This window comes from Emys orbicularis, chromosome 10 (genome assembly GCF_028017835.1).
Source record: "Emys orbicularis isolate rEmyOrb1 chromosome 10, rEmyOrb1.hap1, whole genome shotgun sequence".
Taxonomy (NCBI): domain Eukaryota; kingdom Metazoa; phylum Chordata; order Testudines; family Emydidae; genus Emys; species Emys orbicularis.
In genome coordinates, this window is record NC_088692.1 from 85,530,041 (window position 1) to 85,543,175 (window position 13,135).

General features: G+C 39.6%; 1 protein-coding gene across 1 annotated transcript in view; it reads left to right on the top strand.

Moving 5' to 3' along the window:
- The window catches only part of MAP2K1 (mitogen-activated protein kinase kinase 1), a 60,854-nt gene that overhangs the window by 25,054 nt on the left and 22,665 nt on the right, over positions 1-13,135 (top strand). Inside the window, exons 2-5 of the mRNA XM_065411904.1 lie at positions 1,230-1,440; positions 5,133-5,279; positions 9,094-9,171; positions 9,790-9,841. Of these exons, the coding sequence (XP_065267976.1) occupies positions 1,230-1,440; positions 5,133-5,279; positions 9,094-9,171; positions 9,790-9,841 (488 nt within the window). The remainder of the gene's footprint in view (positions 1-1,229; positions 1,441-5,132; positions 5,280-9,093; positions 9,172-9,789; positions 9,842-13,135) is intronic.

Consider the following 13,135-nt stretch of genomic DNA (forward strand, 5'->3'; position numbering starts at 1 on the left):
ATACTTTGGTGTAATACTGGTTGTTGGGGGTTGATGTGTAAGTACTAGGTGGTCTTGGTGGCCTGTGACATACAGGAGGTCAGACGAGATGATCTGATGGTCCCTTGTGGCCTTAAACTCTCTGACTTTCTTTGTATCACAACGGAAGTGAGAGGTTTTTGAATGGATTGTCAGATCTTTAATCACATGTGAAGATCAGTGTTTAAAACATTTAGACAAACTTTGCAGGAAGTTGCATATCTCCTATTAAAAATCTGAACCCAAAAATAGTTTGTGTGGAGGTGGTGTAATATTAATCAAACCATTAACCAGTACTGCTGAGTCATTGAACCCACTAGGTGGATCAAGGAGTTCCACCAGGCATGAATTTGGTCCAGTGCCTCAAAGAGGAGGGGGATAGATATTATCTAGCTGCTTTTGTATTATTTTGTCTGTACTGAAACTATTTACATACACCAAGGACCTAGTTGTGTGACTCTTGCTAGTGTGCACGTAAGACGTGATCTGGCAAGATGATGCATGTAAGTGCAAGGATTCAGGGTCTTACTCCAGTAGTCTTTGATTTTAGTGGTGGTACTCCTCTTACCCCTGCAACATTGCTTAGTCCTGGTCTACTTTTAAAAGTTAGATTGATCTGGCTTTGTCATTCAGAGCTGAAAATTTCATGCCCTGACTGCTGTAGTTAGATTGACCTAACCCCCAGTATAGACATGGATAGGTTGACCGTAGAGTTCTTTCAATGACCTAAGTAGTACCACCTCTCAAGGCTGGTCTACACTAGGTGGGGGTGTCGATGTAAGATACGCAACTTCATCTACGGGAATAGCATAGCTGAAGTCGACGTATCTTATTTCGACTTACCTCCCGTCCTCACGGCGCGGGATCGACGGCTGCGGCTCCCCCGTCGACTCCGCTAACGCCACTCTCCCTGGTGGAGTTCCGGAGTCGACGGGAGCGCGTTCGGGGATCGATATATCGCGTCTAGAAGAGATGCAATATATCGATCCCCTATAGATGGATCGCTACCCGCCGATCCGGCGGGTCGTCTGGACGTACCCTCAGAAAGGTGGATTAACTGTATTGATGCAAAAAACCCTTCTGTTGATGTTGGAAGTGTCTATACAACGGTGCTGCAGTGCTATATCTGTGCCACTGTAATGGCTGTAGTGTAGACATATCCTTAGTGAGCTCAGATAGCTTAATCAAATTACACTCTCTTTGCTGCATAGGACAAATTTAGAGGCGCTGCAGAAGAAGCTGGAAGAGTTAGAATTGGATGAGCAGCAACGTAAACGTCTTGAAGCTTTCCTTACTCAGAAGCAAAAAGTTGGGGAACTGAAGGATGACGACTTTGAGAAAATCAGTGAACTGGGAGCAGGAAACGGCGGCGTGGTCTTCAAAGTATCTCACAAACCTTCTGGCCTCATTATGGCAAGAAAGGTGAGAACCTCCGTGGCAACAGGAGCTTTAATGATGCCTTTTCAAAGTTTAGTGCCCATCAAAAAGTGACATTGACACACAGAATGTTACTTAAAGACCAACTTCCAGGAGAAGTGGAAATGCCTTCTAAAAATAGCAAAGGTCAAATACTTCTTTAGCCTCCATTTCCCCTGTCTGCTAACATGGTATTATGTTCCACGTTGTAGCGATGAAAGGCCAATAATCCCCTCCCTTTTTTGTTAGCAGGTTCTCATATTTTGTAAAGTAGGAGGTATTTTATTTACTGCCAAAAATCTTCTCTCTCTCTCTGATGCAAAATCTAAATACACCGTAGAACCTCACTAATGACTAGGATATCCACAACTAATTACTAAATGTTTTAGCAAAGCGGCATATCCTGTCCCCTAAGCCAGGCTTGTGTACAGAGGCTTAATACATTTTACACTGTTGGGGTTGGAGGAGGGTGAAATTCTCCTCCCCATACCTCTCCCTCCACAGGCTGATAAGGAGGAGTAGACCTACTCTGTGTCTGCTACTGCACCATCAGGGCTCCTTTATTGTGGAGCAGGGGGAATGGCCGGTGGAACCACTGTCTCAGCCCCCCTGCCTCCTTCACTGGAATGCAGGAAGAGCCCCTTGTCTGTGTAGTAGGAATACCCTGCCACAGGGAGAGCTCTTTCTGGCGAAGTAAAAAATGTAACTTTATGCATTTGGCAAGTGTCACGTAATTATTTAATATTGCATAGCATGCTACTAAATCATGATTATTAATCATGTTTATTAGAGTAGTGACTAAGGGCCAACCAAGAATAGGGTCCCATTGTCCTAGGTGCTGCACAAACAGAGCAGCAGACTGCCCTGGCCCTGAATAGCTTGCACTCTCAATAGACCATGCAGACAGGGGAAAGGGATAAATACACAAGTAGCGTGAACAATGTGATGGTGGCAAACATCATGTTAGTGCCACAACATATTTATTGTTTGGGATTGTTTTAGTTAGGAGGGGATCAGCTAAACGGAAAGCGGAGGGGAGAATAGGGTAAGAGGGGCAGGTGTGGAATGAAGCTGACTGAAGAGACCGTCTTGGCGGGTGGGACGAGGGGGAGCAAACAGCCAATCGGCACAGGGCAGAGGCTATCTGAGAACTTTCTGCAGTTCTCACTGGAATATCCAAGGGTCCAGAGGTCCCTCCTTTGGCTACTTCTGGTTCTACTGGCCAGAGTCTCTGGCTGCCTGTTCTCTGCAGTTTTCCCCCAAGATCATATGGTGGTGTGGGTGGGGGAGTGTAGGCGAGGCATCACTTGGACCCTAGTGCCCCCTAGTGGAGGAGGAGGTCTCCCCTCTCCAGTTCTGGGTCCAGGTGGTGGTTGGGAGCGGGGGGAGGGGAGGGGTCCATGATGGTCCAGCTCCATTTCACCCCCTCTACCCAGTGCAGCAGTCTGGCAGTTTCTGTAAGAGGAGTAGATTGAAAACTTTCCATCAAAACTCTTTTTCATCTGAAAATTGGGATTTCAATTACATGAATTTTTTTCATGAGAAGCGTGCGTTTTGTGGAGTTTTTTTTTTTTTTTTTACTTTTACTGAAAACCAAAAAACTTCGATTTTGAAATGCTGCTCTGGTATCTCATGAGAACTGTAGTTCAGATGCATTATGCCCCCATTCTCTATGTGCTGGGTTCCCTGGCCAGACTACATCTCTCATCAAGCACTGTGGTCAGGAACGTCTATTATGCGCTGCTTTGGCTCAGCAAGAGAGGAGGCCATCATAAATCACAGGAGATGTAATTCAGCTACGGAGCTTGGCCCATAGATGGGAATGGGGCACGAGGCACCCAAATTATAACCCTTATGAGGCACCATGGCAGAATTTCAAAATCAGAGTTTTCAGCTGAAAGTTTTTAGTTTAAATTTTTGGCTCAAAAGTCAAACGTTTCCACAGAAAATTTTCAAGAAAGTGACATTATTTTCATTTGCATCAAAATTTTCCACAAGGGAAAAAAACCTTTTCCAATCAGTTCTCTTTAGTAATATACATCACTATAATGTTCTGCTATCAAAGCTGTGGGAATCAAGGCGAGTTGGCCCTTTTTCAGGGTGAGACTTTTGAAGTTCACAGATCAGTGAGAGTCTCTTGCACAGAACCAATTTACTTGATTTTTTTTTTTTCACCCATTTTATAAAACGTTTAGAGGGAATTTCAGCCTAGTTTGTGTCATTTAACACTTATCACTTATAGGCTATTCAATCAATTATCTTTGCTTAATTGCTTTCCTTCAATGTGCCCAGTACCATTTTGTTTTCCATAAAGTATTCTCTGAATCTGTACTCCTTCTGAGAGAAATAAAAATCCCTTATTTTGCATTAGGCAAAACATAGTCTAGCTAAGCAGTGTAATTTTATAGCTTCTCTTTAGATATATATTCATATTGATGAATTTTTTTTAAATGCCCAAGGTGTGACTGAATTTTGTTCTTCGCTGAATGTATTTGGGACATGGCTTGCAAGCAGCTGCAGAAAGACATCTGCCCAGATGTTTGCAAAGCAATTAGGCATTGTGACATATTTTGCTATGTAACTTCATTCATGGATTTTCCTCAGTATACATGGTCTAAATAACTGAAATAGATCCATTAACAGTAAATAGATGGAAGAGGGAAAAAATGCATTGGAACAAAATGTTCCCACTGAAGAACTTCTTGAAAAGATAAGATAAAAATCCCACTCTTGGTAATATAAGTACTATACATCAGGTATTCTTTTATGCTATAATTAATGTCTCTCAAGAACTGTGATTGTCATAGAGCAAAGAGTAACATGTTGCATTTTAACAATTATAGTAGATTATCTTACTTGCCTATCATAATTAGAATTTTAATTTGTATCAAAAGAGCAATTTTCTTGCTACCACTGCAGGTTGGGAAGATTATCTTGCATTTTTGTTTTAATATAGTTGTTTTATTTTGTATTTTGGGTGTCTTTAAATTGAGGAAGAAAATGTCTTTACACAGTACTCTTATCTGCAATGTTGGGGGCTTACTTGTGTAGTTCTAGAATATCAGAAATGTCCTCCACTTGAAAAATAAATAAATAAAAATCCACACCTTTGGTGCACTCACTGTATAATAAGACTTTTTTATATCTTAGTTGAGGTCTATTTGATGTGTTATTTATATTAAATATAAAATATTAGTTTTTTAAAAAAAAAGCATTGTTTAGAATGTTTGTTTTAGTTGAAATAGACCATTCCCTAGTGGCCACACACATGCACAGAAAAGTTGCATATTGCAAATTGCATCCTTTTGTTAGTTTCACCAGAAAAGCAAGCTATTAACTGGACACGGAGACTGAGCTATCCCCTGTCTTCAGACCCTTCCATTCATGTCAAGTTGGAGACATAATGGTGCGGCTCATATGGGGAGCTTTCATTGCTCTATGTGTACTGTATCTATTCTGAGGATAATTCCATTGCTATAAATCCAGCATCTTTTCATGAGCACTGGAATTCACGTACTGTTGTTTTTGTAAAGGGTACAAATGTGGAACTTCCCCAGTAACAGGTATGCCTACAGTTCTATAGGACGATAATGCTTAGTATTATTATTTCAGTGGGTTAAAATAAATATTGCAGTATCCAAGTCATGTATTTTTCTTTTAAATTGTCACGGAGGGAACAATAACGATTTATTTTACAGTTAATTCACTTAGAGATCAAGCCAGCTATTCGAAACCAGATCATTCGTGAGCTACAAGTTCTACATGAATGTAACTCTCCATACATAGTGGGCTTTTATGGAGCTTTTTACAGTGATGGAGAGATCAGCATTTGCATGGAACACATGGTAAGTACATGTCTATCTGTGTGTGTTAATCTAAATTTTGGTATCAAACTCCTGTGAATATAAAATCCAATAGATACCGTATTCTGCATATATTCATAGAACCTCTGTTAACATGGGAGCCCTTTATGCATGTATGGCGAGTGGAATATTGGAGTACAGCTCTACCATGCAAATCTGAGGACTTTGGATTTAGCATGGTTATGTTTTTACACCCTTTCCAGAGACTGATCCTCTGTATCTGTCATAGCCCTACAAAAGTCCCTATTTTCTTCTCCTTTATCCCTAGTCTTTTCGAATCCACATTATAGCGACCATTCTTACAGCCAGTCAACATGCTGTTTAATCAGTCAGAGGCGTTACTGTTGCGGAGTATGAGGGGAAAAATAATCTCCTTTTACAGCAACTGCCAGCATCAGTGTAACCACCAATGTAAAAAGGGCTCAGATGTTTTTACCACTTGAAAACCTGTTCTGAGCTGGGTTTTTTTGACACAATGTTAAAAATACCTGGACTGTAATGCCAGTGGTGGCTTATCATTGGTGCAGCTGCTGTAAATATAGGTATTTAATTTTTCAAGTGTAGATGCATTCCCTCTGTTCTCTCTGAAATGATATCTGCCCTGCCCATTCTTTCTGAATTCCTAGAGGAATTACAGAGGAAACTAGCAAGACCAGAAAAAATAACAGGAGTACTTGTGGCACCTTAGAGACTAACCTTAGTCTCTAAGGTGCCACAAGTACTCCTGTTATTTTTGCGGATACAGACTAACACGGCTGCTACTCTGTAGCAAGACCAGAAGCACCATAAACAATGGTTGTTTCATACTGACATAATTTTTTTTAACTTTTTCATTTTTAATAGAAAAGTACAGATTATTCTAGCCATCTGCCAGCATTTCTCTAAGCCATATGGAGCCCAATGTTTAGAGCAATTTTCTGTGATTAAAGGTTATTCAAATCTCTCCCTCGTTCATCAGGCAGAGGAGGCTTTGAACAATTTCTGTTCAAAGAACCACATTTTCTAGCAAATAAAATGGTGTTTATAAAAAGAAGGTCTCTTTATTTTCTGGGGATATTATATAGTGTTATATTAATGTTGCCTTGACCTTCTTTAAAGGAAATCTTTAGGGAAAATGTATGGTTGCCTAGGTGCATGTGATCTAATTTCTTTTATTATGTGCAAACAGAATATGGTGCTATCCAATAATATATATACTTGATGCTTTAAAGAGGCCAATTCCCCAGAGCTGAAACCAATCATGAGGAAAACTGAGTGGGTGGAAATGCTTAAACATAAAAACAGGAATGATGATTGGTAATTGTATTAAAAATGCTTTGATAGATGCCCAAAAAACACAATTCTGCAATCATGAAAGAAGATTTCTTTTGGTTAAAAGCCATCTTGGTTAAGAGGGGAGGTGAAATAAGTGCGTGCCGTGTGTGAGTGTGTATTACACATACAAATGGAGAAGCTGATAGCAATGAATACAAATACAGCAGTTAGGAAATGCAGACACTTGATAAGGGAAGCTAACGTTATCAGTCAGTAGGAGTAAGAACAATAAGAAGGAATTCTTTAAATATGTCAGGAACAAAGAAAATCCTATCAATGCAGATTAAGTGGGGATTTAAATTATTGTCCTTGTCCAGCTGAAAATATCAGAAGTGAATCTTAACTTCAACTAGCAACAAGTGCTTGATAAGCAAAATATTTGGGGTCTGCTCTTAAAAGCTGCTGAGCACCTAGACTTTCAAGGCAATTGAAGGTATCAGCACCTTGCAGGACTGGGGACTGATTCAAAGGTCTATTGATTGCCTTGGAGAGTGAATCCTTCTGTCTGATGAATCAGTTTCTGAGAAAAAAGGACTGCATGTTTTTTCTACATATTATATAATGTATGTATTTTACATATTTTTCCATTGGCACTCTTATTTATTTTGCCTGAATTCATATTTGATTACATGAATGTGAGTACAACATTTAACACAGGCTCATATGCACTTTTTAAAATCGTTCCCCTGGGAACGTTGGGATGCACTCCTTTGAATGATAAAAGCTTGCATTGTAGCTTGCATACTACACTTCTACCCCGATATAAAGCGACCCGATATAACACGAATTCGGATATAACGCGGTAAAGCAGCGCTACAGGGGGGTGGGGCTACGCACTTCGGCGGATCAAAGCAAGTTCGATATAACGCGGTTTCACCTATAACGCGGTACGATTTTTTGGCTCCTGAGGACAGCGTTATATCAGGGTAGAGGTGTATATGGTTCTCTTTAGAGGTATGAAAAGTGACAGAGCACTTCCCACTGCTGAGTTTTGTAAAAGGAGGCCGAAAAATATTATCCCATGCCCGGGGGTATGATTTCAAGAACTCTGGAATATTGCAAATCATCAGCCATGTAATTGGATCTTGTTTTTGTTTAAAGAAATAAAATTTAGAAGTTCTGTTTTTGTTATGTAGTCTCTGTTCTAGAAAATCTGCACAAGGCTACTGTTGAATTTGATCATAATCGGTTGCTAAAAATAAGTATCATTTATGCAGCTTTTCTCCTCTGAAGCTCTTAGCAACAGAGTTGCTTGAATTTGAAAGGGTGCAAGTGCATGTGTTAGTAACTTATTTAACTCTGGTAAAATGAGTGGAGCAGTTACTCAATGTGAAATTTGAAAAACAATTTTTTTTCTATTTTTTTCCTATTGGTGAGTCATAGCCTGTCCCCTGTGTCTGCATGACATATTGGCATCCTCAGTTACCATAAATACTGTCTAGAGTTCGTACGGTACTTGCTATCAGTGGGGTTCCAGGGAACGTGCTAGTGTTATTTGTTGCAAAAGAGACAGGTTGACATTACCTGATTTCTGAGTGCAGTGGAGCTGATAAATAGTTACTAGATTCCCTATCTAGTGCTCAAAGTTCTTCAGAACCTCCCGTTAACCTCTGAGGTTGGTCTTCAGGTGTCTTTCATAATTGCTATACTGTCTACTCAGAGTGTTCAGGAAATAGAATTACAGAATCAAAACATATACAGACAATGTATGAAAAAACAGTATATGGTTGTTGCCTTCCCTATGTTCCTTGTCGTCTTAGATTATAAACTTTCAAAGATGTCAATCTCTGCGCACCGTACATAGCATAATGGGGTTCTGATCCTGCTTAGAGCCACTGCGTGCTACTGGAATATACATAATAGACAGGAAGATTGTCCATCGAACTAGACAACTGTATTTCCCATCCAGATAAAATGATTTTGAGGTCTGGACTTGCCTTTATCCCAAAGATCAACTCAGACCATCACAGATCACAAGATATAAACCTTCCATTCTGCCCAAATCCTGAGCATCTAAAAGAGAGACAGTGGCACCCCATGGACATGCAGAGAACAGTTAAAATGCATCTAAATACAACTGTAGGCTGCAGAAAGCTTACTGCGCTCCTAGTGCTTTGTCACTGCTGGTCATGGACAAGGCCTCCTTAGTAAGGAGAATCAGCCTGTGCATCATGGAATTATACAAGGCCAGAAGACCATTAAATGACGCAAGGGTCCACCTCAGTGGTTGCCAGGTCTCAGGTTGTTTAAACTGATTAGTATAAAACTGATTAACCTTTTCTAATGACCAGTTGCACTTTTTTCCCTGATACTCACCACTACAATATAAAGCAAAAAGGATAGTTTATTTCATCACAAGCAATGGGAAACAGCACATTGTCTGCCTTCAAAATTATAAGATTTTTTTCCTCACAGACTGTAGGCTTTAAAATGTTTTGGATAAATATGATTAATGTTTTAATATTCAAACACTTATTATTAGGATGGCGGGTCCTTGGATCAAGTACTGAAAAAAGCTGGAAGAATTCCAGAGCAGATTTTGGGCAAAGTTAGCATTGCTGTAAGTATATTTGTAATGTACTCTGGGAAGCAGGGACCAGATGTCTCCATATTATATTAGGATAGTGCCAGATCCAGAAGGCAAAAGCAGCTGGTTTGGGGGATTGAGGAAAATTTAAGTGGGACAGGCAAATATTACTAGGCTTTAAAGTGGTTTTTCTTTTTTTTTTTAAGAGAGTTTTTTTTTTTTTTTTAATACATGTCACCACTTTGTAACTAAGGGCATTTGGATGGATCACACATATTCCATTGTGTGTGTGTTTGCTTGATTTTCCACTAAGGGATGTCAGCTGCTGTTACTACCACTGGGTGGGAAAAGAACCAGCAAAATAATTAAAATGGTCTATTAAATGTTTTGAATGTTACCCTTTAAGTATCTGTACTGCAGTAGGTTGTGTCCATGACATTTCTGGTGGTTGTTTGGTTAACATTATTCTCTTTTATGGGCAAATTTTATAAATTTTAACATGACTGCCTTTTATTTTCTCTTTGAATTCTTGCCAGGGTGTATTGTGCTTTTGATTGTAGATGACATTTTGAAATTCTTGCTTGGACGAAACTCATGTTTTCATTTTTACTAGTTTTACAGCTTTGAAATGTTGAATTTTCTTTTCTCTAGGTAATAAAAGGTCTCACATATTTGAGAGAAAAACATAAGATAATGCATAGAGGTAAGACCATGCATTATATCCCTGGCTTCTCTTTTCCTTGTATATTGAACATCAATAGAAATCAAGAGGTGTTTCTTTTTCCTGTTTGTTTTTCAGGCTTTTATGTCTCCGCTTGAATTTTTTTTCACTTGATGTATTGTTTCTCCAATCTCTTTCAACCATTAACCCTGTAGCTGGTGGGTGCTCTCTCAACCTCAGTATGTTGCAGGTGTGATGAGCATTCTTTGAAATGTTAGCATTTCAAAGGAAATTCTCTGGTATGGGAGGCAGCTCTGCATACGGCTTCCATCCCATCACTATGCAGTGGTGGTGATGTAGCTGTGTGGGTCCCAGAATGTTAGAGACACAAAGGGGATGAGGTAATAACTTGTATTGGGCCAACTACTGTTGGTGAAAGAGACAAGCTTTGAAGCTTACCATCAGGTAAGCCCAAGCCAATCGACGAGAGACATGTAAGAGTGGGTGTTTGTGTGATTATATATTTGATATACTCTCTTGCTTTATGAAGAAAACTGTTAAAATACATTATGAAACAGTATTTATGACATTATAGTTCTCTAATTGTAATGGGTTTTCTTCTGGTAGCAACAGGTCTATTAGCCATCTTAGCTAAAAGCTTTGAAGCGGTTCAAAGAAATACAACACGCTGCTTTTAATTTCGGTTAATTTCCATTATCACCATTAAGACTGTGGTTCCTCTTTAAATTAAAAGTCACAGGCTTTTAGTAGATGTCTCAGGCATTCATGTGCTATTTATAGAAGTCTACCAATCAGAAGCGCAGCCCTTTATATTTATTACCTAGTTTAACGGTTGTTAACAACATGGGTAATTGTTAAATCACATAAAAAAGAGGCAGGAGCTTAGTTCTAAATCTGCCCAGGTCTTTGAATAGACTTCACTGTGGGGTAAACACTCATATAGTTTCCTGCATCTTTTACCGTAGCCTTTTAAATCCAGCTGTTTTTTAATCGGCTGCATGTCCTACTAAATCAGAAACGGCGCTTGTGAAATAAAACATTCTGTAGTTTCTTAGGTCACTATAAATTACGCACCAGAGATGGTTTACTCTACATTTTTGTTGCCTCAGCTCATTGCAGTGATTACACAATATAGCTATCAGTACTGACCATTCAGCTAGTCTCTTGCATCATTTAGGATTCCACAGACTTTTGGTTATAAAAATATTCCATTCATCAGACTAGTCACTTGATACGTGGTTGTTAGCAAACCCAAGAAAGGATGAATAGGAATGCACGTAGATGTGACAGATTGAAGAACCATTTTAAACATGATGCAATAGACTGTATTTATTACATGTTCTCTTTTGGGTTTTACTAACAGTTGCTTCTGCCAAAGAGGTAGTAGGGACTTCATATGGATTTCTGATGGTAGCTGCAAAGGAATGTGGTTCTTAGTTTAGCGCTTAACAAGGTTTCTTGGAAAAGAGACCCGCTGCTTTAGGGCAGACCAAAAATGTGACACTTGCACACTCTCAACACCTAGGTCAGCAATGGCATAACTCCTTTGACATCAGCGGCCTCTAATGACAGTGCAAAATTTGATCCTTCAGTATTAAACATCGTAATGATGGGTGCGGGGAAGAAGGAGAATAAAATGAACTATATAGCAGTGTGGCTTTTTTTCTGTTTTGTTTGGTGGTAGTGGTGATTTTCAGGAGGGGTTGTTTGAGGGGGTTGTGTTTGAGATTTTCTTGTTTTTGTTTGTTTTGCAACATTTAGACTTGCATGTTTTTGTCATTGGTATATTTTTGAGGTTATAAAAGGGAAAATCAAACCACACCACCTCTGGTGGTGATCCCATCACATCTTGTAAAAAGACATAGTTTGGCCTAGTCAGTAGATGAATGGGAGACCTCCAAAAAAACACCTTTGTAGTGTTGGTAATTCAGTAAGTTGGTGGCATTCTTTGGTCTGGCCTCTGTTCTGATGGAGATACTGGCTGCATTTTCAAAAGCTCCAAAATGACTTAAAAGCCAAGTACTATTTTCAACAATGACTTAGAAGCCAAAGTCTCATTGAAAGTCAATGGGATTTAGGCTCCAAAGTCTTGTAAGCATTTTTGAAAATTTTACCCTTGATCCTTTGTAGAAATCATAGAAATGTAGGCCTGGAAAGGACCTTGAGAGGTCATTAAATCCAGCCTCCTGCACTGAGGACATGACATGTGTTTATCTAACCTGTTCTTAAAAATGGAAAACAGATGATCACGGTCCTCTTTATAACTGTCCTTAACGTATTTGAAGGCTGTTATCAGTCCCCCTTCAGTCTTCGTTTCTCAAGACTAAATGTGGCCAGTTTTTTTTTTTTTAATGTTTCCTCATAGGTCAGGTTTTCTAAACCTTTTACCACCTTAGTTGCTCTGCTCTGGACTCTCTCCAGTGTAGGAAAGATGTAGACAAAGTGTTGTGCCCAGAATTGGACACAGTACTCCAGCTGAGGCCGCACCAGTAACGAATAGAGCGGGTTACCTCCTGCGTCTTATGTACAACACTTCTGTTAATACACCCCAGAATATTAGCCTTTTTCGCAACTGCATCACGTTGTTGACTCATGTTCAATTTGTGATCCACTATAACCCACAGATGCTTTTCAGCAGTGCCACCACCTAGCTAGTTATTCCACATTTTGTAGTTATGCGTTTGATTTTTCCTCCCTAAGTGAAGTACTTTGCATTTATCTTTATTGAATTTAATCTTGTTGAATTCAGACCAATTCTCCAATTTGTCAAGGTAATTTTGAATTCTAATTCTGTCCTCCAAAGTATTTGCAACCTCTCCCAACTTGGTGTCATCTGCAAATTTTATAAACATGCTTTCCACTGCATTATCCAAGTAATTAATGAAAATATTGAATAGTACTAGTCCCAGGACTGACCCCTGCAGGATCCCACAAGATTCACCCTTCCAGTTTGACAGTGAACCATTGATAACTATTGTTTGAGCATGGTCATTCAAGTAGTTGTGCACCCACCTTATAGTAATTTAATCTAGACCACATTTCCCTAGTTTGCTTATGAAAATGTCCTGTGAGACTGTGTCAAAAGCCTTACCACACGGAGCTGCTCAGCACTATGCAACTACTGCTCTAAAAAGGGGTTTGGGATCTGTACCTGGTTGCCTGAGGCAAGTGATGATGGTGGTTCCTTTATTTGTTGTTGGCATGGGCCTGATCCAGATCTTTTCATTTGTTGTTGGTGGGCTCAGATCCAAACCCACCTTACCATTCCAAAACCGGGAGGGGCCTATTTTCTGCTAATTGTTCAGCTGCATTGAG